The sequence below is a fragment of the Euprymna scolopes genome, chromosome 39, assembly GCF_053919585.1.
Source record: "Euprymna scolopes isolate OS-2025 chromosome 39, ASM5391958v1, whole genome shotgun sequence".
Classification (NCBI taxonomy): Eukaryota; Metazoa; Mollusca; class Cephalopoda; order Sepiida; family Sepiolidae; genus Euprymna; species Euprymna scolopes.
Genome location: NC_136520.1, coordinates 68,375,515 through 68,389,024, shown reverse-complemented (window position 1 = coordinate 68,389,024; position 13,510 = coordinate 68,375,515). Strand labels below are relative to the sequence as shown.

General features: G+C 34.1%; 1 protein-coding gene across 1 annotated transcript in view; it reads left to right on the top strand.

Annotated features, from left to right (window-relative positions):
- LOC145263830 (uncharacterized) overlaps window positions 1–5,514 on the top strand; it is a 28,760-nt gene extending 23,246 nt beyond the window's left edge. The window contains exon 3 of the mRNA XM_080120896.1: window positions 3,668–5,514. Coding sequence (XP_079977022.1) covers window positions 3,668–3,763 — 96 coding nt within the window. The 3' untranslated portion in view covers window positions 3,764–5,514. The remainder of the gene's footprint in view (window positions 1–3,667) is intronic.
- Window positions 5,515–13,510: the final 7,996 nt, after the last annotated feature.

The following is a 13,510-nucleotide window of genomic DNA, read 5'->3' as shown; positions in this document are numbered from 1 at the left end:
GTCGCCTCTGTCGAAAGCTTTTGCGAGACAGACAAACATACATACATACATATAAACAAACAGTTGAGATTTTTATTAGATTATCAAGTGCTTCTTAAACAGTAGATTTCTTATTTTATAATTAACATATTTTTCATCTCAAACAATGTGTATTACCATTAGACATATTTGGGATCATGTCTAACAGGATTGTGGGGAGTTAAGCAACGAGATGTGTGTGCACATTACATTTAAACTTCTGTAGGTCAGGGAAGCAGGAAGCAAAGGGAGGATTCCAGAGTTTAGCAGACCGATGGAAGAAACTATCAGAATAGAAGGCTTTCCGGCATCTAAGGACTTCAATAGGGAGGGGGTGGGATTTTGCTGCTTGTCAGGTTAATCGGGAGTATATACATTGAAGGAGCACAAGTGCTGGGAGTTCATCAGAGCACATTCCATTAAAGTACCTATAAAACAGGCACAGGGATGCAGCATTGAAGAGGGGTTGGAAATTGGGTGGTTGTGTGGGACCTATTAGATTTGCGACTTGGTTTTGGACCCTGTCTAAAAGAGACATAAACAAATAAATCAATAAAATCGGTATTTTTTTTTTTTTTTTTTTTTTTTAAATTCTTTTTTTAATTACATTTTCACCCCAAACAAGGCACATTGCCACTTTGATGTAGGGGGCTACTATCAGAGACCTAAGTTGCAGGAGTACTATGTAGGGGGTTTAACAAGATGTTTGTTGATATTACACTTGAACTTCTGCATGTCAGTGCCATTGGATGGAAAAGCAGGAACCCAGAAGATAATTCCAAGATCTAGCAGTTCTGGGGAAGGAGTTATTAGAGTAGAAGACTTTCTTCTAGGGATTTCTACTGTGTAGGGGTGGGACTTCATTGCTTGTCGGGGGGGGGGTATTTTTGTCGAGGAAGTACAAGGGCTTGTAGTTTGTCTGAGCATCCACCATTAAAATACTTGTAAAACAGGCAGTGATGCAACATCCTTGCCTATTGTTTTACACTTCTTGCATATAAACTCTTATCCACTCTTAAAACTGACTAGTATTTCCGCTGCTCTTTTCGTGTACCTATCATTTTCATCCAACTTATAGAATTAGAAACCTATCAACTAAACGGCAACTATTAGTTACGTGCCCCTTTGACGTACATACTCCCGACTAACCTGACAAGCAGCAAAATCTCACCACTTCACTTTTGAGGTCCCTAGATGCTGGAATGTCTTTTACTCTAAAAGTATCTTCTCTTGGACTTTGGAATTCCCTCTCTATTTTCTGCTTTGCTGACTGACCTGCAGAAGTTCAAATGTAATGTGAACAGACGTCTCGCTGCTCAACTCCCCACAGTTCAATTAACAATATGCATTGTTGCTTTGAAAGTGTTGGTTTTACTCAAGATGATTGCATAAATCATCACTACAAAATAAGATTAGTTTTACCGGTCATAACGGCTTGGATCAAAGTGATTTCTTGATCATAAGAGAAATACATCTAGACTAAGGTCATTTTATTTTTTCCTTATTCCGAGTGCCCCTTTTTTTAGGGATCTGGTTTATCCCACCTTTAAGTGATCTTGTGTCTAACATTGCCCTTAACCATTTTTCTCTTTCACAATTATTTTGTGTGTATCCTTACTGTATCTCTGCACAGTAATCTGTCTCCTAATGTTTTCTAATGAACGCATAATTTCTCTGGTATGTTTGTCATTGATAACAAAGCAACCATAGTTAAAATCATAGACGTTAATGTTGGGATGATTAATCGGTATCGGAATCGAAAAAATTTGAGCTTATTTTCCAATGCAAAAACCGATTCCTTAAATTTAAGGAATCGGTCTTACAATCAATGAAATAAAATTTCCATTTTTATTTGATTTTTGTTTAAGCAACAGTTTCCACTGATTGTAATAATAATAAAATAATAAATATTTATTTATTTAGACTTCCAGTAAGACCAAAATCTCTAGATCACTCTCTCACAAGTGTGGTTTTATGTTTGAGAAAATATAAGATCATTTAAGATTTTTTTTTTTAACGGTAATTGGGATAAAATAACACTTTTATAGTTAAATATTTAGAGATTTATAAAGAATCAGAATCGGTAATTATATTGGAATCGTGTATTTAGTACGGAATTGGTAATTGTATTGGAATCGGGGGGGGGGGAATATTGGAATCGTCCTACCACTAGTTTTAATCTGAGTTTATGCTGATACAAGCAGGCTGCCTGACGTTGCTCGGTTGTAAAATATGCTTAAATATAATATTTTACTTTATGCAGATTTTGTATTATTATAAAGCCAATCTCTATTGATTATTATATTGTACCCAATATTTATAGTATCGATTTCAAGTGGAAAAAAAAAGTCATAATCATTATTTAACGATTCAGCCTTCACTGTTACTGTTTGGACAATCGCCAGATGAATAATAAAAACAAAAAGCTAAAAATTAAAGGACTTTAAGCTAAAATTTTATATTTATGCATGCTCAGAAGTAAGTCTATTTATTCTTGTCATGGTCAACCTTTTTCAATTTTGACCCATTAGCAGTGATTTTTACAGACAGAAAACAAAATCGAAAGTGTTTCTGAGGTCCAAATACTTTATTTATCAAGTTTCAAGTCAGTGGACCAAATATTCAGAGAGGAGTTTGATAGACGTTTCGCGCACATGCACATACAGCCAAGGTCACTTTTATATATGTGAGATATAAAAACAATGTAAAAACTATGCGTACAAAGAATTAAGCAGAATAGTTGAATGAAACCAGTTATCCAATAAGAAACCATAAAAATGAATAATTAATTTATGCTCATTTTTCAAACGAATATGAAAATTAGTTAACTTTCATGAAATCCCTTGCATATCCATGAAGTTCGTTTAAAGAATTTTTAAATAGAAAAAAAATAGGCTTTTAATATCAATGTCAGAGCTAGAAAAATTCATTTTTTATAGGTATATAGATAGATGTAGAAAAATCGACCATAAGTAACTTTTTTGCCTTCCAACCCCGCCATGAGAAGACAACAGATTAGCTTTAAATTACGCAAAGCTAGGGTCCAAGGGAAATAACTCTAAACGCCTTCAGACATTATCATTATCTCCCTTGTTAAACAGGTTTGGTTTTAAGATTAATTTCATTCTAACTACCATGAATATCGATTAATTGCACACATTCCTTTGTTTTCGTCGTTTATTAACGATTTTCAATCATTTGCCTAGCAGGACGCATCAATCATTTTTACGATAAAAATTGTGGCATTTTTTTTTTTTTACTCTTTCTATTTGGAATCGTGTCTAACAGGTGACTTGTGGGGAGTTTTTATAAAATATTTTTTATAATATATAAAGAATAATTATAATATAAATAAAAATACAGTTTCTTGTGTGTGTGTGTGTGTGTGTGTGTGTGTCCGTCCCCCCACATTTTATAAATGACCGCTAAAGGATGAAGGTTGTTCGAAATATGACTTACCCCAAAAAAGAAAACAAAATACATTTACTTCCACGTGTACCCCCAAAATTGCTGGGCAAAGTTTAAAATAAAGTTTTTTTTTAAAAAATAGCAGTGGGTAGAATGTGATTATTTATTTATTTTTTTATTTTTTTTATTTCACTTAAAAGCGAACACTGTATTTATTTATTTTTTTTTTTTTTCTTTCCAGGAAATAAAACTTCTTTCAGAAAAAAACTGGGATCTTCGGCAACAAATTAAAGAATTGGAATCCGTTAAAAATATATACATCTTCAAAGTTGAATGAAACAACAAAATAAAAAAAAAAATAATTAAAAATGTTAAAAAGAAAAGCTTAAAAATACATGGTCATCCCAAACTGACCCCTCACCAAACTGACCAAAGCGGCGCCCGACAGACATTGGTGAAATATAAAGCTATTAATTCACCTTTATATCGCCATCGTTCTGGAAGGAAATCCTCATAGGACATTTTTTAAGGAAAAACTTCTTAAAATTACTTTGTATGCAGCGAAAGAGAAGGATTAAAAAAAAAACAAAAAAAAAACGCGGAGATGTTTGATGCCAAGTGTGATTCCGGGTTCATTTACCAAAGATTATCAGACTTTCTTCTGTTAGAAAGTTTTAAAAAAAAATTATTGGACCTGAACATTTTTTTATATCTATCTAACAAGTTGTAGAAGAGTTATATATATATAAATCAGAAAGTCTTATGTGGATCATACTACGTTTCAACATTCACTGTTTTGCCAGGGGTTCAATAACCCTTGACAAATTGAACTTCTGATGCTATGTTGAGCGTCAAAACATAGATCGATCCCTTTTTCTGATGTTTATTTAATTTTTGCTTATAAAAGCACTCTGTGTATTGAGCACTTTTGAAAAAAAAGTTGTTTTTTTTTTTTTTTTTTTTTTTTGATAGGTCACTGCATTTTAACTTAATTTTCATAATATTTTAAATGGAAGAGATTGAGTTGTCTGCAAATTTATTAACGTTTTGCTTTATTTTATAAGGGTTGTTTTTATTGGCAAGAAAGATAAACTTGGGAGAAAAAGGTGGCCAGAGATAGGTTATTTTGAAAATCGATTTCTAAAAAGCTGTCCAACACAGGCCAGCAAGTGACATGGATGTGAAACTTATGATGATGAAAAAACAGTATTTTCTGATTTCGTTTATTTGCTGAGTATTACTTGTGTATTCCATTTGTTTACAAAACTTGCAAGTTAGAATCTGGGATAAGAAATTCCGACCAAAACATTAGCAGAAACTCACCATGAAGCAGAAACTCACCATGAAGCAAGCGGACGACCAAAGATATTCTTTTGAAAGAAACAACTTACTTTGTAGGCTTGTATATAATGATGTTTCTCAGCTGTTTTCACTTGTGAAATAATCCATTTTGGTTTCCAGTTAATGTCTGCTATCAGGAGAGAAAACAGATCATTTCAGGGCCTTCCACTATTTTGGTTTTATTTTCTCGTAGATGGTTTTTTTTTTATTTTCTCGTAGATTTTTTTTTTTTTTTTTAGGGAGGTATTTCATATTATCCTCCAGATAATATAGGGTCGTCAGGAGAGAATATCCACACTTTTAGGGCCTTCCTCTCAATGCCTTGTTCGCGTATCAGCTCCACTCACTGATGTGAGGCCCGATATGAAATATGGTAAAAAGTGAAGAAAGAATATTTTGTGCAGCTTGCGTTTTTGCATTGGTCAATTAATTTGATTGTAAGCCTTTCTAAAAGTTTGGCTTTGTTGGCCCAGTCCAATTTAATTGGAAAAATATTGAACAACAATATCAGTAAAACAGACTTTTTAATTTTTTTTATTTATCATAAATAATAAATGTCTTCATATCGCAAATGCTTGCATTCGATTATTGAAACTAAATTTACCAGCATAAAATTTTTTAATTCAACAATAGTTTAACCTTTCCATGAATTTTTTTTAGAGTTTTTAGTTCTTTGTAGTGTGATAAGCTTCACTGTTTTGCTATGGATATTTCTAAATACAAGTCACTTTATATATATATATATATATATATATATATATATATATATATATATATATATATATATTCCCCCCCCCCCCATTCCCTCTGCTTCACTATTTTTTTTTACTTTTACCAAGTAAGCTCTATGGCTTACTTGTAGTTTCATTAAATACTTTGCAAACAAAATCCAATTTCGCATTTCGCTAACTCCTACCCTCTGATGAGAAGGAAAGTATTTCTTGCGAAACACCGTGGACTAAGGACAATCCACTTAATTTGTGTTTCCTTTTTAAAAATTAGATGTTTTTAAAGTGTTTTTAACATGTTTTATTAATTCTTTGTTTCTATTATAAGCTCTATTTCCTATTTTATTTCATTGAGCTATAAGTTTGCTATTTTGGATTATCTTGGTAAACTTAATTCTAATATATATATATATAGCAATTTTGATGTGCGTTAGTCACTATTTTTTTTAAATATAAAAGAATACTTTTCACCATTTTATTCGATTGTTCGAAATTTCAAATTGAAACGGATACCGAGAAAAAGATTTTTTCAAATAATTTTATTTGAAAGTAAAATTTCGTTTTACAAAATTCATGTTGTGATGCTACCAGATCAGGCTGTCTGAAGGTATAAGCTTCCTGACTGAAACGCACCAAACATTGATGTTATTGTTTTTTTTTTTTTTTCCATTTCCAAAACTAAATCATGTTTTCAAAAACAATTTTTCTCTACAAAACAATTAAATTAAACACTATAACAAAGCATAAAACTTTTTTTTGTTTTTTTTCCAAAATTACTGGATTCAGATTAAATAACCCGTTTTCTTGCCTTTGGACCAAGATCACAGTGTAGTATCTGTTCTGATGCCGCACTTAACCTTTTTTCTTTTCTTTCCTCGATCAGCGAGACTGAGATAATTTTTATTTTTGTTCCTATCCAGAGTGCCTCTTTTTGAGGAGCTGGATTTTCCCCATTTTAAAAACCGACCTTTTTTTCTAACTCTACCCTTATGGGGAGGCAGGTAAATAGGAACCGGAAAAGGGTGGATATATGCCGTAAAGCAAAACAACCAAGTAAAAAAAACAAAACTAATGCACTTAAAAAGACGACTAAACGTTTTTGGCATAATTATAAATAGAACAAATTTGTTTTCTTCAATTCACAGATATTATAAGTGTATACGTATGTGCATCTATTGAAAAAATGTGTGTATTTACGTACGTGCATCTATTGAGAATATTCAGGATAAATCTCAAAACTTCCAAAATATTGATAATTTCATAAAAACAAAAACAAGTGAAGCATTCATGGTCCCTCGTGAGAGCACAGTGAAAGAGGCATAAAAAAAAAATGACTAAGTTCAGCATTTTCCCTATCCCAACCTATTTAACTCCAAAAGTCCCCAGGGGACGTAAAATCCTGGTGAAAATGAACAAACAGTGCAGTTTTAGGCGTTAACATATGTAAATTTGATTTCTACACCATGCAGCAAAAAAAAAAAAAAAAAAAAAAAAAAAATTTAACTTTTGAAATTGTCTAACTGACTTCCTCATCTTGGTTGTTATAGTCACGTTTCGGCCGTTTTGCCCTTCGGCCTTCATTAATGTTTTGTATCGAACCGGGGGACCGTTTGTTAGGAGTCTCAAACCCAACCCTTTATTATTACGGGGGTACCGTGTTCGGACTCCAGCTAGACTCTGGGACATAGTTGCTGATTCTCTGTTTTGAATGTTACTTTTCACTGCCTTCGTTCAGGATTGAACTCCCTAGACGTTGTATCAAAGTTTACAGTTACCCAAAGGTGCTGAGTTCAATCCTGAACGAAGGCAGTGAAAAGTAACATTCAAAACAGAGAATTAACCAGGGTAGGGTTGCTGGGGCCTGTCGCAGTTAAAGTAACTTTTGGCAGGTACAAGTGGTGATGTATTAATAAAAAAAATCTTTTTTGCTGTGAATACAGTCGGACTTAAAGATCAAAATATCTGTACACATAACTATCTACAACCACTATATATATGATTTTGCCCACTTTCTATCTTCAAATCTAAACGCAGATTCCATGAACAAAGCTTCTTTCTCAGAACTACCCATGTGTGGAACCTTGTTTCACTGGCCTGCTTCCTGATTGAATTACAACATGGTAGCGTTCAAATCAAATATAAACAAATTCTTGTTGAATCATTCCCATAAATAATCAAATTCTACCCAATTTAGAACCATTTACGATTACTTCACTACCACCTTACATTTATTAACTCTTATCAAGACCTGAAGGCCATTCGAGGATAAATGGTGACTTCCAAGTTTTTCAAAAAAAAAAAGAAAATGTTATTTTAATTAGTTTGTTTAAACGCTTATCCACTCATTCTATTCATTAGCCATACCATTTTGCCTGAAAAACGGAATTAAAATTTCAAACTTCCTTATGATTATTCTAGTACAAACCAGAATATGATAGACAAAAATAAATGCTTACGCAATATTATTTAAAAATTTGAATTCAAACTTTTTTTTTTTTCTGTTGAAAAAAAAAAAAAAAAAAAAAGTATTTGTAAACCAATTTTTTTTTTTTCTACCTCAGCTTTTGTTTTAAAATTTTTATACATTGCTGGAAAATATTTATTGTTATAAAAATTATATTTTGTTAAATAAATTATCATAAAAAGTTATTTGTTTTTATCTTTTCTTTTTCAACACAACTATTACACAGGAAGACTGTAGGTGTTGTAGCTTGCTGTAATGATGGATAAGTTGTATTCCTGTATCACAGTCTGTCTCATATGGGCACATTCGTGAACAGACATTACATCTAGACTTGCCATCTGGTTCGAATGAATGGGAGCATTATTGATTTTTACGATGAAGTGAACAAAATTCGAATACCATCTGCAAAATACAATCTTTTATTTTCTTTAGTTTATTCTTGTATTTTGTAGCAAGGTCCCGGGCAATGTCAGAAACCTTGCTCAGATAGATAAGGTTCGGTTTGGGGGAGGGTATCGTGACACTTGGTCAAGAAAAACAGATGTCCATAAAAATCTGTCCATCAAAAAAATAATGTTTCGATGGAAGGAAAATATAAACTTGATAATGGGATTTCTTTAGAACAGGGGAACTAGAGGAGATTGTTTTTCTAGATGGGTTTGGTAAAAATGGATTTTAAATAACTAATGAAGCCAGACAGGTTACATGGAATTTAGATAAAAAAAAAAAAAAAACCCAGATTTTTGTCATCAAGCGTATAGAAAGAACTATAAATCAAGGGAGGATTATCTATTCAAGATGTTATATATTCCCGGATCACACAGCATAATTGATAAGCCAGTTTCTTTGGAAAATGAGTTAGAAAGGAAGAAAAGGAGAATTAGAGGGATATCATTAAAATAGAGAAGGAAAAGAAAGGCTAATCTTCAAATGACAGGGAGGAAAACAGAATGATCTCAAAGTGTTGGATGATTGGAATTAGAGTTTAATAAAAACTATTGTAGAGAACATTGCTTGCTGAACTTTAAGGAGGACACATCAGCTTTTGGGCTGGCCGCCCTCGAAAGAGTAGTGAAAAGAACGACTTTCCTCCTTCTCCGACCAAGAAAGTTAATTGATGAGTTCGATTTCAGTTGAAGGATTCTGCATCCAGAAACATTGTTTTTTTTATTAATTCGAGAGAAGCCCTGAATTAAACTGACACTTTTTTTTGTGTAGGAACTGTATCGAAACTGATTTTATGCAATAATTATTTTTGTTCATAAGAAAATGATCTCCAGAGTTATTATTGATTGCATATTGGTTTGAGAGTAACTCTGTTGATTTTCAGATCTACCCTGAATGTGACACCAAGTTGCAGCTGAGGAAAGCAGCATGCTAGCCATTCACCGGAGCACCTAGCAAGGATGAACTCAGCTGCAGCATTTGACCACGAACGGCCAACCAAAAATAAGTGTTGCCATACATACTTAGGGGCATGCATGTTTTGCATGGCCAGAGTATCAGAGCAGTAGTTTTCAGTAAGCATCTGGTTACATTTTAAGGGGTCTACCACTGGACAGTTAAGAATGTAGCCACCGGGACTTAGGGTTAGTGTACATTTTCTTGCCCGTGTGTATGCCCTGGCTCTGCTGGGTTGCATCTATAGTGCCTTGAACCGAGATCGACGAATAACCAAGAGGTTATGTCACAATTTAGGGTTTTAAAAACTATTTTGAATTTTTTTAATGGAAATCACTCAAGACAAAATATGAGATCAGTTGGTCTAACAAGAATGAAAGAGGGTTTTTGCAAATGCAGGAGATGCTTATCGGGCTTAATATTGAAAGACCAAAGTTATAACTAGGAAGAAAACAGTCAGCAGGAAGGGAGTTCCACAAGCCTACATGAATAGGAAGCTGTATTACAATTCTAACAGAATCTCTATTGCCAGGCGAGACCAGCTTACCTTGCTGGGTACTCACGGTGTTTGACACTTGGTCAAAAACTACAGGTGTCTAAAAATTTCTGTATATCGGAAAAATAAAATCTCTGAATATTAAACGGAATTGACAATTCTAGATTAAAAAAATTACTGATGTCAGAGAAATTGTCATTTACAGCCATCTGTTGAGCATGAAAAAAAATAAAAAATTTTTAAGTTTGTTGTCATTTCGATAGCAAAAGAAGCACGAACATCTTGGAAATTTTGCTAATAAAATTTGTCTCTGATGTATCGTTATTTTCATGGAAAGTGTTCAACTGAGCTTCAATCTATGGTCCCCCCTCGCCAAACTTTCACAAGAAACACTCGTCTAGCTGTAAACACTCAATAATTTCCCCCACTCTTTATCTGTGCCTAAACCTAAACGTAGATTCCATGAACAAAGCTTCTTTCTTAGAACTGCACGCCTGTGGAATTGTCTTCCGTTTTCCTGCTTTCCGGCTGACTACAATATGGTTGTGTTCAAGTCTAAAGTAAATAAGTTCTTGATGAGCCGTTCCATATAAGTTATTAAATTTACCAAATTTTCATTACTAATGATTACTATATTGACCAATTTCTACTGTACACTCTTTAACCCTTATCCTTGAGTGGCCTCTGGGCCTTGATAATGTGGTGATGCCTTTGTAAAAAAAAAAAAAAAAAAAAAAAAAAATTCATTAGAACAGAAGAAAGAAAAAGATTTGAGAGAGAAAGATATCAGGAGAAAGAAAGAAAGAAAGGAGAAAGAAAAGAAGAGGAGAAAATGGTAAACTCAGAGAGATGGGAGCAGAATTAGTGGTTTTCATAAAAACTATTTGTTTTAGCAGATAGCAGAGACTTGGTTTGCTGGCTGCCAGACTGCACGCCAGCTTTGAGCTGACAGCCCAAAGCTGGAAACCTCTGAAAGAGCAAAGTGGAGAGACATTCCTCCTCCCACCGAGAAAACTAATTTGAGAATTTGATTTCAGTTGAAGACCCTCACTTCAGTTGTCAGATTTGGGCTGGTGCATCTGCTACTTCTCTCTCAGTCCTGGACAGGGTTCAAAAGAGAGTCGTCAACCTGATAGAAGGTGAACTGTCATCTAGGCTTCAGCCTGTGTCCCACCGACAAAATGTTGCATCCCTCTGCTTGTTCTACAAGTACTTTAATGGTGAATGCTCTGATGAATTATAAGCACTTGTACCCCCTGACGTAAATACCCCCAACAAACCTGACCAGCAGCTAAATCCCACCCCTTCACAGTAGAGATCCGTAGTTGTAAGAAAGCCTTCTAGTCCCATAGTGTCTTCCCCAAAACTGCTAGACTTTGGAACTCCTTTCCGGTATTCTGCTTTCCCAACTGTACTGACATGCAGAAGTTCAAGTGTAATATGAACGGACATCTTGCTGCTTGTCTCTTTTCATAATATCCCTGCGACTTATGTCCCCGATAGTAGCCCCCTACTTCAAAGTGGGTCTGTGCCTTGATTGGGGTGAAACTTGAATTTAAAAAAAAAAAAGTACTTAAATATAGAGAGGCCCAAATTGTTTAACATTTTTTTGCATAAACTATATATGGAATTGCATTGCGCAAAAATTTTTTTGGTTTATAAGAAAATGATCTCCGAGTTTGCATTGATTGTTGATTCCTGTTGCCCTGAAACCCGAGCTGCAACCGAGAGAAGCATATATGTTAGTCATTATAAGAACACTTGTGGATGAAAAGGAGGTATTGCCACCCAGACTTAACGTTGTGTGCGCTTTGTGTGCTCAGAGCATCAGGGCGTGAAATTTCCAGTGAGTGTCTGGATACATTTTGAGGGGTCCGTAATGAGAAAAAAATTGAAAGTGTAAACACTGGGACTTGGGGTTGGTGCACATCATTGGTTATTTTACACAATCAGGTATTAAAACGGAGAATTGATGAAGACCACTAGAAAAACAGGTCAAATGAGCTGGAACAAAGGAAGCAGAGAATAGATAAAACAATTCTGAAGAGCACATGCCATAATAGTAGGCATAAAAAAAAAACTAGCTTGACGCCCGACGTTGCCCAGCCTTACAATATACTTAAATAATATATTTTAATTTATGCAGATCGCATATGTATTATTATAGAACTAATCCTCTATTGATTATTATATATTACGAGGAATAATTTGCCCGGTGGACTAATTTGCAAAAAAAAATAATAATGATAATGTCGTTCATTAAATTCTGTCTGTGTTTGTTTACAATATCACATCAGCTGATATTTGGGCTTGACGATCTTAAAAATAGTCTTTCTTCTCTTATAGATAAAAAAAGAATTTTTACAGGGGAATATTTTACATTACACCGGTGTAATGTAAAATATTCCCCAGTAAAAATTCTTTTTTTATCTATAAGAGAAGAAAGACTATTTTTAAGATCGGATTTTTTTTTTTTTTTTCGATTTTCAATAATTATCAGACGAATTTCTATACAAAACATATCTAAGAACACTGTCAGACATATAAATTACCTTTGTGCGAAATTTGCAAAAGATACGCTCAGCCATTTCGGTTGGTTTGGTTGTTTTTGTTTTACGGCATATCAACCCTTTTCGGGTTATTTAATGCTGAATCCAAAGATTTTGAAGAAAAATTTTTTAATAGAATATATTTGTTGTTTCCAAGTCGGTTTCTATTTAATCCATAGTTGGGACCCTAACAGGTACTACCACTCCGGGTCAGAGTGGACCTGAGAGCAATGGCAATTAAAGGGTGGCTCCACACTCCCCAAAGCCTGCAAACTGGGGGCTCACCATTGGATATAGTTTAAGGTCATATCCAGGACATCAGCCATTTTGGAATCTATAAGGAACTCACACACACACATACACACACACACACACACACACACACACACACACACACACACAAAATAACTTTTATAGAATAGTAGAGATTAGCAAAAGCACGCTTGTGTGTGAGAGAGAGAGAGAGTTTACAGAGATGAAATAAGAGTGAAACCAATGAGATAAGATACATTTCTGTAATTTATCAAGAACGCCAGAGATTCACCAACCCAAATATGACAACAATATTCCAGGCAAAAATGTTTTCATTGTTTTCAGCTGTCCTGGACTTCTCCTTGCCACTAGACTCAAACAGTGCCGATTCAGGAAAAGTGTGGTTGAGGATTGCGCAACCCTTGCCACACAATTACATGCGCAGCTGCCCCTACAGGGGGTATCCTTTGTCTTTCGAGACTGAACAGAGGCATCGATATAGTAATGATTTCAAATGTTAAAAAAAAAAAAAAAAAAAAAAAAAAAAAAAAAGGACTTCGGTGCCATCAGCTAGAATCGAAACCAAAACATATAGTTTTAGTCTTAGTCATTAAGTTTGAAAAAATTGCTAAAAATGCAAAAATTTGAGACGATAACAAACAAATTCAGAGTTGCATGTGTTGTCGTGCATTAATATTGAAACTGGTTCTGTTGCGACCAACTTTTCAACAAGCAACTACTGCTCCCATGGTGGCATGAAAATAAATAAAAACATATTTGGCTAGGAAGAAAGTGCAGTATCTGTTCTGATGTTATACAGTATATTTTACCCCCTCCGATTAATGAAGAATCC